We start from the raw sequence: 16,774 nt of genomic DNA, 5'->3' as shown, positions 1-16,774 counted from the left end.
GGATTGTGACAATAAAGACTGCTTTTGAACACCAGGGTACTTTTACAATGTGAACGCACTCAGGCATCGGTAATTTTCATAGGTCATTTCTACTCTGGAAAAATATTATACGTGAAATGCTTATTTCAGCAAAGTAGTTTTTATATGGAATCCCCCTTCAATACAAACACTGCTTTTGAAACAATTCCTTTTCACTGGAATAATTCTGAAAAAGTAATTTGTTTTTTGAGGGAAATAGGGACTTTTCCCCAAATATTTTCAGTAATTATTTGGACGGTAAAGCATTTTCCAGTGGAGTAGGAGGATGCAGATAGGTTTTCAAGTGTGAAATAGAAAAGCAGCTATACCTATGTACCTTGGTTTTTGTTCTTGATGGTTGAGTCAGTACCTAGTACTGTACTAAAAAGCTTTATATTCTCAGAAAAATAAACCAGGGCAATCATATGGTATTGTTAGGGAACTGTTGGCCGAAACCACTCACCTTGGCCAGGCATGATAATAACCACTTGCATGAGTTGTCTCACAATAGGAGGTCCCGATAAGGAACATGGTGCTGCCACCTAAAACCAACCTGGAGAATTCGGGAGGGGCCAAAAGGAGGGAGGAGATGCCAGCCCATAATATGTCCTGCCGACCTCCCAGAAACCCTCGTGCTGGAAACCGTCGTGGCTAAGAGATGCACGTACCATCAGGAAGGACACTGAGTCAGACCAAATATGGGCACAAGCAAGATGATTGGCCAGAGACAACCCCCAAAGCTAACCCCATCACCATAAAACCTGAGACTGCAAGCCGCACGCATGGCAGAGCAGTTCTACTGGGTTCCCCTACCCTGCTGCTCTCCACCTGGGTGTCCCTTCCCAACAAAATCTTTTGCTTTGTCAGTAAGTGTGTCTCCTCGGACAATTCATTTCTGGGTGTTAGACAAGAGCCCACTTCTGGGTCCCCCTTCTGGTAACAGTATCTTTGGACCAAACTTTCACTTGCCATTCAGTGCCTCCTATGTGCCAAAGCCCGTGTGAGGCCGTGCTGTCCAGCAGAACTCTGTGATGATGGAAAGGTTCTATGACTGCACTGTCTAAATATAGTAGTCAGGCTCAGAAACTGGGTTTTAATTTAATTTAATTCTTTTACATTTAAATGGCTACATATGGCTAGTAGTTATCAAATTGGACAGGATGGGTATGAGGAATAGGTAATATGAAGTGTCCCAATATCCACAATGTGGTCGTGGTGAATTGGGCTAGGTGTAGATGGAGGATTTTTTCAGTGATTTCTGTCCACAAGGGTACCAGTCTTTCAGTCATCGCCTTCAAACATATAAATCTACAATGGAGGTGATTAAGGCTATACCCAGATGTACAATATGTAATGTATATACTTAAATGTCCATGTAAACATATGTGCACATGTATTTATAGCAAGAAAAAAATGCTTTGACTCTTTCAAGTCAAGAAAGATAAGAGGATGGTAGGTAGAATGGGGCTCTTTCTGTCTCAGGTTCTACTGAGGTGTCAATGCATTAGATATGAAAGTGTACAAAGTGAATGTGAAACAGACCTCCACCCCATGTACAGATTTTTAAGGAAATGGTCCTGAGATCCTGCTCCACAATCTTGGATCCCACAGTTAGATCAAAGCTGTAAAAAGAAGTGAGTGTAAGGAGATTGGGAGGACATGGTGACTAGAGCTGTCGCCTGGTTCTACTCCCCATTAGGGGAAGGTGGGAGGTTCTACTCTATGACCCCAAGACTCATAAAGGGACTTCAAAGAGAGTCATTGGAGAAATCTGAAGTTGTTCCCTGTAGCTGGAAAACACTGAGGATAGTGGCCTCACTCATGCCCCAGAAAGCTAATGGAGACTGTTGCTTCCCAGGAAACTCAGTGTGAGAGAGAGTTGAGTGCTCTAGGGGCAGGGCCCAAGATCCCCTGCTGTGTGGTTGGGATTAGCTTGCATTTCCAGAGTTGCTGAGCAAGGGCCATGAGTGTTCTTGTGGACCAGACGTGGGCCACGTGCAAGGGAGTTGGCCTGGGGTCTACCTTCCTGTGGTCTATCCATTGGGGTGGGCTGGAGAGTATCAGTAAGAAGAGGAGGTGTCCCAGTGGGTACTTAGGGCTGTGGAACAGGAGCAGAGGTTGTCACCTACACTCTCCTTCCCATAGCACAATTCCAGCTAAGCAGGGAAGAAGATCTGATGTCAGGTCAAGTTTGGGCTCTCCAGGACTGGGTAGTTTAATTACTGAACTGACCCTGTGTCTAGAGTGAGCTGAACAATTTCTGGGCCTGCCAAGTTTTCATTTAATGACGGGGAAGAGTTTCTCCCACCGAATGAAATGATTGTGGAGGACAGTTTTGGTTACACCAGGAATGGAACTTATTCAACATCCTGGTTCTAATGTGTATAGTCATTCCATTCGATTTTTCTTGTTATAATTTCAAGAAGCTGTGGTTGGCACTTCTTTTCTTTTGTAACAAAAAATACAGAAATTAAATACAAATTAATTAATAAACAATTTCTATCAGCCTGGAAACCTATATATTAATTAAATATCTTTTTAAGTGAATTCTAGAAGTAATTATTTTTGCAAAAAATAGTAAACAAATATTAGTAACTAGGTCAGGCGTAACAAATTAGCTTGAGACAAAGTGAGAAATTGCTAGAACATAGGTATAAACACTCTCTTCCATTCTTCTTGAAAATGATAGAATGAACGTGTTGATAAAAAGAGAAGTGATGATTGCAGGGTGTAGGGAGACAGCAGAGTAGAGAAAATGCTAACTGAAAACTTTAGAGAGGAAAAAGTTTCATGTAAAAATAACCTGACAATATTCCGTTAAGAGCATCTACCTTCCCTCCTCCTACTTTTTCAACCTCCTCTGCTGGTTCTTACTCATCCCCCTAACTTCTTAGCGTTGCCTTGGACTTTCTCTTTCTTTTTCTCCACCTCTTTGGTGATCTCATCCCATTTCATGGGTGTAAATACCGCTTCTACTCTAACTTCCAAATTTATAGCTTCAGCACCAACCTCTTCCCTGATTTCTGATCTCCAACTGCTTATGCAGCACTGCCGTTGGGTGTCTGAAAGATGCCTGTAACTCACCATGTCCACAGCTGAGCGCTGACGTCCCCGGCCTAGTCCTGCTCCCCTGCAGATTCTTCCCAGCTCAGTTTCCCAACTCCATCTTTCAAGCAGTTCTCCCCCAAACACTTGGAGTCATCCTTGACTCTCTTTCTCTTCCACCCTCCATTGATCAGCAAATCCTGTCAGCTCAACCTTCAAAATACGACAGACTCTGAACACTTCTCACTACCTCCTTTGCTTCCACCCTGGTCTATGCCACTCTCATCTGCTTGGATTGTTGCATTAGCCTCCTAATTCACTTCCCTGTTTCCAACACCCCATACAAGGTGATCCTGGTAAAAGAGAAATCAGATCCCACTACTCCTCTGCTCAAAAGCTTCCAAAGTCAGTTAAAAGCCCAGATCCTCTCAGTGGCCTGTAAGACCCCACACACCACACCTCCTGCCGTCACCCGTCCTCACTCGGCTCTTGGCACACTGACACACTGACATCTTTGCTGTGGCCCGAACACGCCAGGCGAGCCCTTGGGGCCTCTGCACTCACAGTTCCTCACCTGTCTGTCTGTGAGGTTGGCGCCTCACCTCCTTCAGGTCCTCACTCAGATTTCCCCTTCTCAGCGCAGCCTTCTCCAAACACCCTTTGCAACCATCCACTCCCCACACCCACACTCCTTACTCCTTGTCCCTCTTCCTTGTTTTATTTTTCTCTAAAATGCTTATCACCATATCAGGTCTTATAAATATTAACTTATCTTGCATATTTTCTGTCTTCCCAAGGTCATTAGACTGTAAGCTTCATGAGGACAGGGATGTTTCATTTACTGCTAAAGTCAGTGAACTATACCTAGTACAGTACATAGCAAATGTTCAAGAAGTATTGGTCATATGAATGAATGAAACCTTTGTTATTTGTGTTTCTTCTTCTCCTTCTCCTTCCTCTTCTTCTTCTTCCCAGACATAGCCTAAATTATTTGGATCCTGGGGAAAAGGTGAACTGGGTCCAGCCTGTGATCTAACATTTCTGCGCATGCAGCACAGGGAGCCAATGTCACTTCCTCCTTGATCTTCCCCTGATTCTCTGCTCTTTGAAATCACCTCAGCACAGTGACCAGATTTTTGCTCTTTGCTTCTTGTCTCCCAATCCTCTTATCCATCCAGCATCCATTCAGTATTCAGTAGAGTCAAATGTCAGGTGAATTTTGTCTTAGATCTGTCCTTTCAGTTTCACCTTGGGCTACTGAAATTCAAGGACAACGTGATTTTAGATTGTTGTATATTTGAATTGAATATTTGTTGTGTATGTAAGTTGAATAATTCTACCTTGGATAAGGGCAAATTTCAACTCAACAATTATTCACTGCGTCTTTACTATGGACCAAGAACAGTGCTAGAAGCTAGGACTTTGACAATAAATAAGCTAACATTCTCCACTCTAATATACCAGTTATTTGTATACAACTGATAAATGATTAATGTGTTAAGAGGTCTTCTAATTGAAAATATTGTAGAGGTTAGTGTTGTTTGTGTATTTCAAATAAAAACTTAAAAAATGCATGTTTTAAGACTCTTGGATTGTTTGAGAATTCAGGTAAAAACGAGGAGTGAACCATAGATCGCAATGAAAAATTTTCTTTTTCTCTTTTGACATGAAATAACTGACATCTATGAAATGATAAAATTCACAACAATATTAATAAAGATGAATTTAAGAGCACTTAATGTTAATCATTGCCTAAATAACTTGAAATGTCCCCATATCCTACGGCTCACATATGAAAGAAACTTGAGACGTCTTCCTAAATTTAACAACACAGTAAAATTGTACATGTTATTTTCAATAATGAATGTGAGACAGACACTTTTCTAAAGTGTCAATTAAAAAAACCAAACAACTTTTGATCAACTATGCTGGAGAAAAGACTTTTTATTCTACCCATCAGAAATGATGCTACAGAATTATTCTACCACTTCATACTCATTAGAACGGCTATAAAATCAAAATACAGACAATAACCAGTGTTGGTTAGGACGTGGAGAAATTGGAACCCTCATACATTGCTGATGGGAATACGAGATGGTGCAGCCACTGCGAGGCACAGTTTGGCAATAAAATTAAACAGAGTTACATATGACCCACGAATTCTACCCAAGAGAAATGAGAATATAACATCCACACAAAAACTCGCACAGGAGTGTTTATAGCAGGACTATTCATAAAAGCCAAAAAGTAGAAACAACACAAATATTCATCAGCTGATGAATGGGTAGTGGAATATTATTTGGCAACAAAAGGAATGAAGTTCTGATATATGCTGGTCCCAGATGAGCACTGAAAACATTAGGCTAAGTGAAAGAAATCAGTCACAAAAAGACCACATAGTGTATGATTTCATTTATATGAAAAGTCCAGAATAGGCAAGTCCATAGAGACAGAAAGTAGATTAGTGGTTGTTTGGGGCTGAGGGGGTTAGAAAGAAAAGAGCAGTGACTGCTAAGAATATAGTGTTTCTTTTTGGCGTGATAATATTTTTATAAAATGCACAACTCTGTGAATATACTAAAACCCATTGAATTGTACAGTTTCGATGGGTGAGTTGTGCGGTGTATAAGTTATATCTCAATAAAGCTGCTAAAAAAAGTCATTCCAAAGAGATGATCAAAAGTATGCAGCCAAAACACATGGGGGAAAAGTACTGTAAAGGTATTTTAGGAAGTTAATTAATAAAATATGTGATTTTTCTGGATTTGGTGGTGTGTTCGTAACTTGTCAACTTTTAGAAATCTGTATTAAAGTTTTTTTTCCATTCTAAATAAACATTCACTCTTGTACAAAAAAAAACAAAAAACAAAGAAAAAAAAATTCCACAATCTGGTTCTTCAAACTGGCCTTCAGAAATAGTGGGGATTAACTGTATGCATGAATCATGCATGAGAGAATTTCCATTTCCTTTTCATTTCTTCTTTCGACCGCTGGTACCTAATGTCTTGCCTAAGTTATCTTTTCTCTTTCCACAACACAACACAGGGCTCATGGGCAGAGTTCGGGGAGGCATATGGCATTGGATAAATACAGACCAGCCCATACCTCTTTAGGAGTGGTTGCTCCTCCCTGGCCGGTGTGCCTCCTTCCTACTTTTACAAGGTGGATGTCTGTGTATTCTGACACCGAACTTGAGCACAACTGTGATCTTTTGAGCTGGGTGCCTGGGATCTCTGCGGGCTAGAGTAGCAGAAATGCAAATTCATACTCTATTTCCAATATTTCAAGAAACCAAACAAAATATTTATCCACAAAATACATGCTGGCAAAATGCGATGTCAACCTTTATTTGATTTGCTTTGGGCTTTGTCAAATCAGAAGTGGCAACACTGGCTAATTTATGCCGATCAGAATCTCCTACAATTATGCCTTTGATTATTTAAGGTGGGAAGAATGAATGATTATTTAATAGCTGTGACCAGCTTTGTAAGTAAAATCTTAAAACATGTTGTTGAATTCAGGGAGAAAAAAAAACTTTGCTTTGTGATGAAAATGTTTCCGTTGCCTAACTTGAAATGCCTCTTTATTGAACATTTACTAGGGGCCAGGAACTTTACATAACTTGTCATGCTAATAACAGTTCTTCAAGCTATTATTGTCCTCTTTCAGTAATTGAGGAAACAGAGCCTCAGATTATAGGTGTCCATTACCACGTCCCTTAACTAGTAAGCTCATGCAAATCTCCGTCTACTCTGCCTCTTCTATGAAGAGTTATGTCTGGGCATCGTTGGTATGGGTTTAGATTCAGCTCAAAATCCTGACCTTCTTCCATGTATGAGCTGTCGGTTGATTTTCCAGGTAAAGGCCACCAGGCCAGCGGTCAAGCCCTAGGTAGCAACAGCATTTCCTACTTGGTTTTACTCCTGATTCTTTGCCAACAAAGTCATCAGACCTCCCGGTTCAAGGAAGGTAGGAGTTTATTGAGAATAGGCTCACAGGGACTGTCTTCTTTGCGTCATTCTGTCAAGAGGGGAGGATCCATAAAAGAGAAATATGCCCAAGTAACTGGGGTGCTTTAGAAGCCACACATCTGACCAAACTTCTGCTCTGGCCGGGGAGCACGGACTACGACCATTTTCAGAAGCTGGACTGGATCTGCATAAATGCATCCACCCCCTCATTCTGGTTCCGCTGGTGGGCGCCGCTGGCTGACCGGCAGCTGTGAATGGGGCAAGGCAAAGCAGGAGACTCAGGGGCCTCCTGCACCCTGACCTGGTGGGCTGGCTCCTCGGGCCACCAAGGAGCCTGACCCTCCATCCCCGACTCAACGCTCGGCCATTGTTAGCCATTTCCCTTTATTTGGACATCTTCCAGCGGTCACGGAAGCCAGACTCTAAGGCTGCAACACCCTCATACCATAGCACCGTGCAGCCGGCCACGCGGGGCTCTGCTCCAGGTGCTGAGCGCGCTCTCCGCGGGTAACGGACCTCCGGGGGCGGGGGGGGCGCTTAGGTCTCCCCCTCCCTCGGCCAGAGGAGGAAGCCTTCCCAGCCCCGGTCTCTGCCGCACAAGGTCGAGGCGAAGAGGAAAAAGGGCATCGGTCTGCGGCACTTCAGTTGGAAAATGCAGTTTACGCCGGGATCCCCCGGCACGCGCATTCGGAGCCGGGACCGCGGTGGCCGCGAGCGCAGGATCTGCCTCGAGGGACTGGACTTGGAAAGGGTCGGCGGGTCGCTGGCGAGCAAACTCCTACACGGACGCCAGAGGCCCCCGCCCGGATGCCGCGACCCAATGGGACGCGTGGGCGTGTCCGGCGCTAGTCCCGGGAGCACGCGAGACGCCGCTCCCCTCGCGGCGCTTCCTGACAGGAAACTCCGTCGGAAGCGCGGCTCACTTTCCTCAGGGAGACGAACGAAGCAACAGGCAGCCTTCCGCTGGAGACCGGCGACTGCGAGCTCGGCGCGGGGCCCGCCCCGCCCCCTCCCCCTTTCTTCCCCCTCCCCCTCGTCTCTCCCCTCCCTTCCTCTGGGGCACCGCCCACCTCCCCGCTCCTGCCCGCCCCCTACCTCCCTGGCTGCCCCGCCCCCTTCCCGCTCCCCCGCGGGGCCCGCCCCCATCTCCCGCGCCCCTCCCACCCTCGGCCCCGCCGCCCTCCCTGGCTCTTTCTCCTCCCTCCACTCACCCCTCGGGCCCCGCGCCCGCCCCCGCCGTCCGTGGGCCGCGGCCCGGCCGCAGCCTCCGCCAGGGAGCGTGACCGCCGCCCGCCGGTGTCCCGGGAGCCCGACAAAGAGCGCGCCGGCCGCCCGGCTGCCCGCAGTCGCGCCTGAGGCTCCTGCAGTTCGGCGGGCGATGGGAGATGGAAGGAAGCGACGCCGCGGTGAGGCTCTACCCGGCGGGCGGGGGCGGGAGCGCGGGCGGCCGTCGGGGCGGCGGTGCTTTGTGGCTGCTCGGTCCCGGGGTCCCGGACCGCTGGACCTCGGGTTCGGTAACTGCTTCCTTTCTGCCCCCTCTTTGTGCGGGTGAGGAGCCGGAAGGCTCGCTCTGTGGGGTGGCGGTTCGGGGGGTTCACCCCGACCCCCGCTTTCCAGCCGCGAGGCCGAGTGCGCGGTGCTCTGGTTTCTGTCAGGAGAGCAGGGAAGCCCCGCGCAGCGAGCGGGCGCGCGGCCGGCGGGGGGGGATTCCGCACCTTGAAAGACGTTGCAGCCCTTCGGTGGTACTTGCATTTAACTTTGTCCGCGGGTTTCTGCTGCAAGTTCTGGCAGGCGATGTTGTGAAATGTTAAAAAAAAAAAAAAAGCAGGCACCATTTGGAGGACGTGGGTTTAAAATGCTGTCGGTTGCCTGGATGACAAATGTGTAGTGTTACCGCTCCCCTCGGAGGACGCGACGCATGCGACGACGTCATTGTCCACAGACACTGGGGTCCCGGGTTTCCACTCCGGAATAGCTCTTAAGTGGGTCCAGGTGCTGGTGTAGGGAAGACGAGGTCTGGAAAATTCCGCTCACCGGGATTCTGGGAGCAGATGCTTCCAATTCATGAGCCATAGTTGAGTATCTGCAGAGGATTTTGCGGAGCCCCGTAGCCAGGTGAGTGCGACAGGCTTTCTGCTGTCAAGGAGCTTGCCTTCTAGGAGGGGCGGCTTGGGCAGAGCTGTGAAGGAAGAACCCAGAGGAGGGCGGGGTTCTGGCGAGCGAGGGCCTGGACGGCCTCTGCGGGCAGGTTGGGGTGGACCTTGAAGGGGAGGGTTGGGGCGGCCGTCGCGTCGGGGGGAAAGGATGCTCCCCGCTGGAGGAAAGCGAATGCACTTTCTAGCTTCTTCCAAGACAGGCTTTACCGTCCTTCCTTAGAGTATTTGCAGATCAAGGGATATTCTTTTAAAAAGTCGTTAAATTCCTCTTCACCACTTAAAAATAAATGCGGCATGCTAAACAAAACCAGCAAAACAAAGCAAAATAAAGGAACACCTTCCCAAACAATTTTTTAGTGGCTCGATGCATGTCCTTCTACAACTCTCTATATCGTCTCACAAGTCGTGTGGCAGCTCTGTGGGTTTGTCTTGTCTGATATTTCATTAATACACACTTTTTGTGCTAACAGGAGCAGAGTGGGTACCATGGAAAGTGCTTAGACACCTGGCTTGTAGGTTATATCACTGACTGGGTGAGTTTTTGCCACTGTCTTGGGCACATCCTTTAGCCTCTGGAGCTGAAATTTCGTCCTCTGTGGGATAAGGGGATTGGGTGGAGAGGTGCTCCCTCGGAGCCTTCCAGCCCCAGCATTTTATGGTTTCACACCTAAACGGGTACATGCATTCCTTATTCAGTGATGTACTCTCAGCTTCACCTTCTGAATCTCTCTCAGTTTATATGTTCTGTGAACGGATCAACACATCCTGGCCATTGAATGGGGGAGAGTGATGGAAGCTGCAAAGCTAAAATAACCTTATTTTAAGGTGAAATTCCACAGTTGAATTTTATTTTTAAAAATGCAAGTGTAAGAAGCTTGATTTGCCAATCTGAATGAGTGTTGGCTTTAAAAAAGGTTTTGTTGACACTGTTCATTTCATTTGTGACCAAAGAATAATACGTGCTTTACTATGTACGTTGTGTTAAGAGCTTCAATTTTGCTTTTAATTAACTACTAGCACTTTAAAAAGTGAGATATCTCGGAAATCCTTTTAGGCTAGTAAATCTTGGGAATTTGGAAATAAAAATAATATAAAACGACAAAGTAGTTCCCTGAAAAAGGGAAATTCAGCGATACTTTCCATCCGTGGTTCTGTTCACTTTCTAAAACCTTGGTATTTGTTTGCTGACCCTGGTGGAAAATATGAGTGGGATTTAGCCTGGCATTTTTCTGAAAAAACATGTCCAAGGCATTACTCCTTTTAGAGGTGATTTTTCTTCTTTAGAAATTCTGGAGTCATCTGTCATCATTCATAAACTAAGACACCAGTGTGGTAATGGATTAGGCCCAGTCTTGGTTAAGAAGTGCTGAGGCAAAAAACGTGTGAATGTTAAAATGTGTATGTACTTTGGCCTCCGGACTGGTTTGTTTGAGGTTTACCTGAGGTAATGTTGTCATTTGCCAATTATGAAAAGAGCATTTCTTTGGGTTTGGGTTGGATTAAGAAGTAAGTAATGGATGATGATCCTTCTCAATTTTTAGAAACGAATTCAGACACAATTGAGGTTTAGGCAGCCTGTGAGAAATAATCTGATCAGTAGGTGACCAAAGCCCCCTTACCTGAGCATGTGACTCAGGCTTACAGACACCTTGGGGTCCAGGCTCACCTCCAGTCACTGCTGCTTTGATGGTTCTCAACATTTGGGACTCTCCCCATGCAGTGGTGGCCAGGCGCAGAGGTCCTTGGCTTCCCTTTGCTAAGAGTGGAGACATTTCCACCTAGGGTACTGCCTCTCAGCTCTTCCTAAGTTCTTTCACAGTTACATCAGCCGAACCTTAGTTTAGGGTAGTGCACCATCCAGGTGAAATTCCCCAGAGCATTTGTTCATAGTGTCCATGTCTGGACAGCTTTCGTTTGTGGTACTGTTTGCAGTTTCAGAGATTTGCTGGAAAGAATTTTAGCAGTGGCATTATTTTTTGAGGGGGTGTCCCTTTGTACCTTTCCTGTGTTTCTTTTTTCTTTTTTTTTTGTTTTCTACATTGGAGTATAGTTGCTTTACACCTTTAGACTGCTGTGCCCAGAAGCTCAACAGACTGGGGCCATGTTGGTGCTGAGTGGGCAGGATTTTGTTGACACTCCAGGGCACAGAGGTGGCGAGGCGTTTTCTCTTTCGGGCACACCTGTGGTGTGAGGGAGTCACCAGCTTCTCTCCCCATCCTCCGTGTAAGCGCCAGGCCCTGGCCACGGCTGACCACTCATTTCTCCGGGCCTGTTTAACTGTGAACAACCATCTAGTTTGAAATTCCCTTTTCGCTGGTCACAGGCCAGTGAGATGAATCAGAATAACTTGTACATGTCGATGGACATTTTTGGAAGTTTATCCTTGGGGTTAGGGTAAGAGGGAAAATGAACATTTTGACCTGAGCCTGAGGCTCTTTTCTTACCTAGTAGCTTTGTGTGGGTTGTCTGAGAAGCAGCATTTTCCTTTAAGTTTCAAATTGTGGCCTAACTTTTGGAAAGTGCTTATTTCATGTGATATTTTCAAGCATGATGCATTGTTACAGTCACAGCTAATATTTATTGAGATCTTATTGTGTGCTTTCACACAGGTTACCTCTAGTCCCCATGACAGCCCCATGCGGTCAGTACTGCCATTATCTCCAGTCTGAAGTCTGGAGAGGTTAAGTAACACAGCTAATAAGGGGCAGAGCTGAGACTTAAACTTGGCGGTCCAGTGGTCTTAACCACCATTCTGCTTCTATGTCCTCAAAGCTAGCATTGTGAGTTGTAGAAACTGAGCTTTTTGGCTCTCATGTTTAGATTCTCTGGGCCTTGGAATCTGAAATTGGATGACTAATTCATCAGCAACCATTATTTTATATGTCTGTTGGCTTAAATAGTGGGACAAGGATTGTTGTTTGGCTCAAGAGATGGAAATTGTGTATTTTTCTTTCAAAAACACATGTAGTGTCTAAAGGGATTACTAAAGGGATTATGTAAGGAGTGCCATATGGTTACAAGTAATTAATTGGGATTCAAAATAAAGCAGATTAACAATTTAAAATTGTGTGTAAAGCTCACCTATATTAACTTAGAGTTACCTCACATGATTGAAGTGACCTAGACTTTTCTGTAACTGTGGGTGTTGACACAGAGAAGTCTGCTTTTCCTTGTTTTTTCTTCTAGTGAGCTGGGACGTAGGTTGTTGAGAAAGGGGTCTGAAAGAATAGGAGGAGAATGGGGGGGTGAGCCGAGGGCATTAATAAAAAAGATCAGGTGGCAACTGCTCCCTGTTTCTCTTGCCTTCTGTTCCCAGACCTTTGCTAGGAAAAAGTGAATTACAGAAGTGGAGCAGCTTGGCTCTTCCTATGGTTCTTCAATCTGTGGACAAGGGAAGTAGAAAAATTTAAACAGAAGGAGCTGTAGTTTCTTTTGTTTGGCCTTCACGTGATTATTGGTTAAGGACCAGTGGAACTGCTTTTCTCTGTGTATGATAAGTTAAAGTCTTTTTTGAGTTTTGTTTTTCAACAGTTCTTTCTTTCCAAGAAGTCATTTGATAGGCACAGCAATATAGATTGAGTCACAGGACACTGAGGGAAGGGGAAATATGGATGTAAGAGTCAGTGGCACAGACTGTGTAATTGGATGATTGCTGCCTTTGTGGTTATATTATTTTCTAGCAAAATTATATTGGGAAAATACTGAGAAATGGCAGCAGGCGGTGTGATCTTCCAGAGCACGTTCCCAGACCTTACCTTCGTGTCTGTAAAAGCTACAAGTAATGAGTGTTTGAAGAAGCAAGATGTGTCCTTGGGTCTGAAACTTTTCACTTGAATATCAGAGTTCCCTTTGGACAGATGTTTGTTTTTCAACTTCATTTCTGTTGTCTCCAAAGGGTCCATGAGCTGCCTACCCCATCTGCTGATGCTTATTTCTCCTCATAAAAATCTTCCATGTAGAAAAAAATCCCATTGCTTTCCACGAGCATCTGTAAGTATATCATGGCAGACACTGAAGTATAGACATTAATATGCTATTCATTCATTCATTCAGCAAATATTAAGTACTTATGTACCAAACTCTATGTTGGGATCCAAAAAGCCTTGTCCACTGACCACTAAGAAAACCTGCCAAGAACATTTAGAGGCACTGGGCTTCCCTGGTGGCGCAGTGGTTAAGAATCCACCTGCCAGTGCAGGGGACATGGGTTCGATCCCTGGCCCGGGAAGATCCCAGATGCCGCAGAGCAACTAAGCCCGTGCGCCACAACTACTGAGCCTGCGCTCTAGAGCCCGCGAGCCACAACTGCTGAAGCCTGTGTGCCGAGAGCCCATGCTCCACAGCAAGAGAAGCCACCGCAATTAGAAGTCCGCGCACTGCAACGAAGAGTAGCCCCCGCTCGCCGCAACTAGAGAAAGCCCACACACAGCAACGAAGACCCAATGCAGCCAAAAAACAAACAAATAAATAAATTTATAAAAAAAAACATTTAGAGGCACTAAGGTCATATTTCTGAGTGTCAAACCTCACACCCTGTAAATAACTGAAACTACTGTATTTAAGAACCCTTTCATGGAATACTTTCATAGAAACAATGAGTTACCTCCAAATCAGTGATGTTCGATAGAACTTTCTGCTGTGATGGAAATAGTTTATATCTGTGCTATCTAATATGGCAGTCAGTAGCTGCATGTAGCCACTGAAAGCATTTGAAATATGGCTAGTGAGATTTAGGAACTGAATTTTAAATTTTATTTAATTTCAGTGAACTTAAGTAGCCTCATATGGCTAATGGCTAATATATTGGGACAGCACAGCTCTAGACCAGAAGTGCTCTACTAGATGGCATTGGTTGTCCTGGGCAGTCAGTTCCCACTTGACCGTCTGGTTGCTTATGGTATGTTTACTGACTGGGCTTTGCTAAGTTTTTAGTTTTGTATGTGTTTACCCCATCATGTCTGATAAGTACAAAAGCAGCGAGAGTATATGGGGGCATGGGATTTTAATGGAAATGAAAGTGGAGATAGAATCATTGAAAGTGATGAGAAGAAGAAAAATGTATTCAAGAGTAAGAACTATACTAAAAAAAAAAAAAGAACAAATTGTGTAACAGGTAGCGTGCAGTTGACAGTACTCAGCAAGATGGAGGAAAAGCTTTTGATAAAATAGAAAAACGAGTATCTGGCTGAGATCCACTATTATATTAATTCAAGAGCTGGCTGTGAGTTGTTTGAGAACTTACAGAGATGGTGAGAGCACTGCCGTTGACTTTTTTTTTGTTGCGAGCTGTGGATAGTTCCATAGCTCCCAGCCCCCCTTGAATCTGCAGAGCATCACAGTCCGGGTGGGTAGTGCTGGATATTAAAGTGGCTAAGGTCTTTCCTGGGACCCCTCAAAGCTGTCTTGGAGGCCCAGTAGATTTTCAAAGTAGATGAAGCTGAGTAGGAAAGATTTCTGTATAGCATGAATTTTGGCAAAGAGCATGCCTAGTTTTAAAACTACATGTTAGTAGAGGTGCTTCAGACCACAGAATGGAGAAAAAAATCTTACTCTTTATCCCCAAATACTTTTCAGTCTGGGGGGTAGACAGCCACATTTACAGACGCCAGGGTTTCTCCAGGGTCAGGCGTGTAGGGATAGCCTTGAGTATAATAGCATGTGTGAAATCATGAGAGAATTCTCATGGTTAGGCTTCTGTTGGAATACATGACTATTTTGAGTTTTCTCACTTGTGGTGAAAACACAATGATATCAAGGCATAACACTGCAAAAATGTGGGGATAGGAAGAGGAGAAAGAATAACATGTATTCTGTATTTACTGTGTGCCAGGCACCATTTGAAGCAGTGTGTGTGTGTGTGTGTGTGTGTGTGTGTGTGTGTGTACGTGAATTTACATATTCTTTTTTTTAATAAATTATTTAATTTACTTATTTATTTTTGGCTGTGTTGGGTGGGCTTTTTCAGCTTCTTCGTTGCTGTGCCGTGGGCTTTCTCTAGTTGCGGCGAGCGGGGGCTACTCTTCATTGTGGTGTGCGGGCTTCTCATTGCGGTGGCTTCTCTTGTTGCACAGCAAGGACTCTAGGTGCGCGGGCTTCAGTAGTTGTGGCGTGCAGGCTCAGTAGTTGTGGCTTGAGGGCTCTAGAGCACAGGCTCAGTAGTTGTGGCGCACGGGCTTAGTTGCTCTGCAGCATGTGGGATCTTCCCGGACCACGGCTCGAACCTGTGTCGCCTGCATTGGCAGGCGGATTCTTAACCACTGTGCCACCAGGGAAGCCCAATTTACATATTCTTATATGTTCTTTACAATGCTGTAAGCTAGGTAGTATCCCCATTTTCAGAGGATGAAATTGAGGCTCATGGAGGTTAAATGGGATTCCTTTTTAAAACAACTTTATTGAGATAAAATTCACATACCACACAACTCATCCATTTAAAGTGTATATTCATTGATTTTTAGTACATTCACAGAGTTGTGCATTCATACTCGTAATCAACTTTAGAGTATATTCATCACCCCAAAACAAACTTTGGATCCATTAGCTGTTCCTCCCTAACCCCACTATTGCCCCCATCCCCTGACCCAGGAATCACTATTCTATTTTCTGTCTCTATGGGTTTGCCTATTCTGCACATATCATATAAATGGAATCATACAGTATGTGGCCATTTGTGACTGGTTTCTTTCATTTAGCAAAATGTTTTCAGACTCAGCCATGCTGTAGCATGTGCCAGTACTTCATTCCTTTTTATTGCTGAGTAATATTCAATTGAATAGCCAGGACATACTTTATTTATTCATCAGGTAGTGGTTCCCTCTGCCCTCCCCCCCCCCCTTTTGGCTTTTAGGAATAATGTTGCTGTGAACATTCATGTACAGGTTTTTGTGGGGACATATGCTTCCATTTCTCTTGGATATGTACCTAGGAGTGGAATTGCTGGGTCATATTGTAACTCTGTGTTTGACACTTGGATGAATTGCCAAACTGTTTTTCACAGGGGCTGCACTACTTTACATTTCTATCAGCAGACTATGTGAGTTCCCATTTCTCCATATCCTCATCAACGGCTTGTTATTTTCTGTCTTTCTGATTTTAGCCATCTTAGTGGGTATTAAGTGGTATTTCACTGTGGTTTTGCGTTTCCCTAATAATGTTGAGCATCTTTTCACATGCTTTTTGGCCATTTGTTTATCTTCCTTTGAGAAATGTCTATTCAGATCCTTTGCCCTATGAAAAATTGGGTTGTCTTCTTCTTATTGAATTGTAAAGAAGTTCTTTATATTCTGGATGCAAGTCTCTTGTCAGGTATATGCTTTGCAAAAATCTCCTCCCATTCTGTGGGCTGTCTTTTCACTTTCTTGTTCCTGTCCTTTGAAGTAAGTGAGGTTCTTTTTCTTAAGCAAAGCTTGGGTGGGCATAGCACCCTTATAGGTCCTCACATATTTGCTGAAGTCAGTCACCACAATAATTTGTAAAATAATTTGTATAATGAATATCATTCTTTTGGGGTTTCTGGTTGGAAAAAAGGATGGATTTAACTTTTGCCTAAGTTACTTAAGAAAAGTTACTTTAAGAAAAGCAAAG

The 16,774-nt window shown here is 44.6% G+C and overlaps 1 protein-coding gene across 6 annotated transcripts in view; it reads left to right on the top strand.

Moving 5' to 3' along the window:
- The window catches only part of PSD3 (pleckstrin and Sec7 domain containing 3), a 545,202-nt gene that overhangs the window by 60,361 nt on the left and 468,067 nt on the right, over nt 1-16,774 (top strand). Inside the window, exons 1-2 of one of the 6 annotated variants that reach the window (XM_061177516.1) lie at nt 8,350-8,440; nt 9,661-9,723. The exons of 4 other annotated variants lie outside the window; for them this stretch is intronic. In XM_061177516.1, the coding sequence (XP_061033499.1) occupies nt 8,420-8,440; nt 9,661-9,723 (84 nt within the window). In that variant the 5' untranslated portion in view covers nt 8,350-8,419. Of the gene's footprint in view, nt 1-8,349; nt 8,441-9,660; nt 9,724-16,774 lie in introns of those variants that run through there. One more of the 6 variants, XM_061177517.1, reaches the window with a different exon arrangement.

The sequence above is a fragment of the Eubalaena glacialis genome, chromosome 20, assembly GCF_028564815.1.
Source record: "Eubalaena glacialis isolate mEubGla1 chromosome 20, mEubGla1.1.hap2.+ XY, whole genome shotgun sequence".
Classification (NCBI taxonomy): domain Eukaryota; kingdom Metazoa; phylum Chordata; class Mammalia; order Artiodactyla; family Balaenidae; genus Eubalaena; species Eubalaena glacialis.
This window is presented reverse-complemented; position numbering and strand designations above follow the sequence as displayed.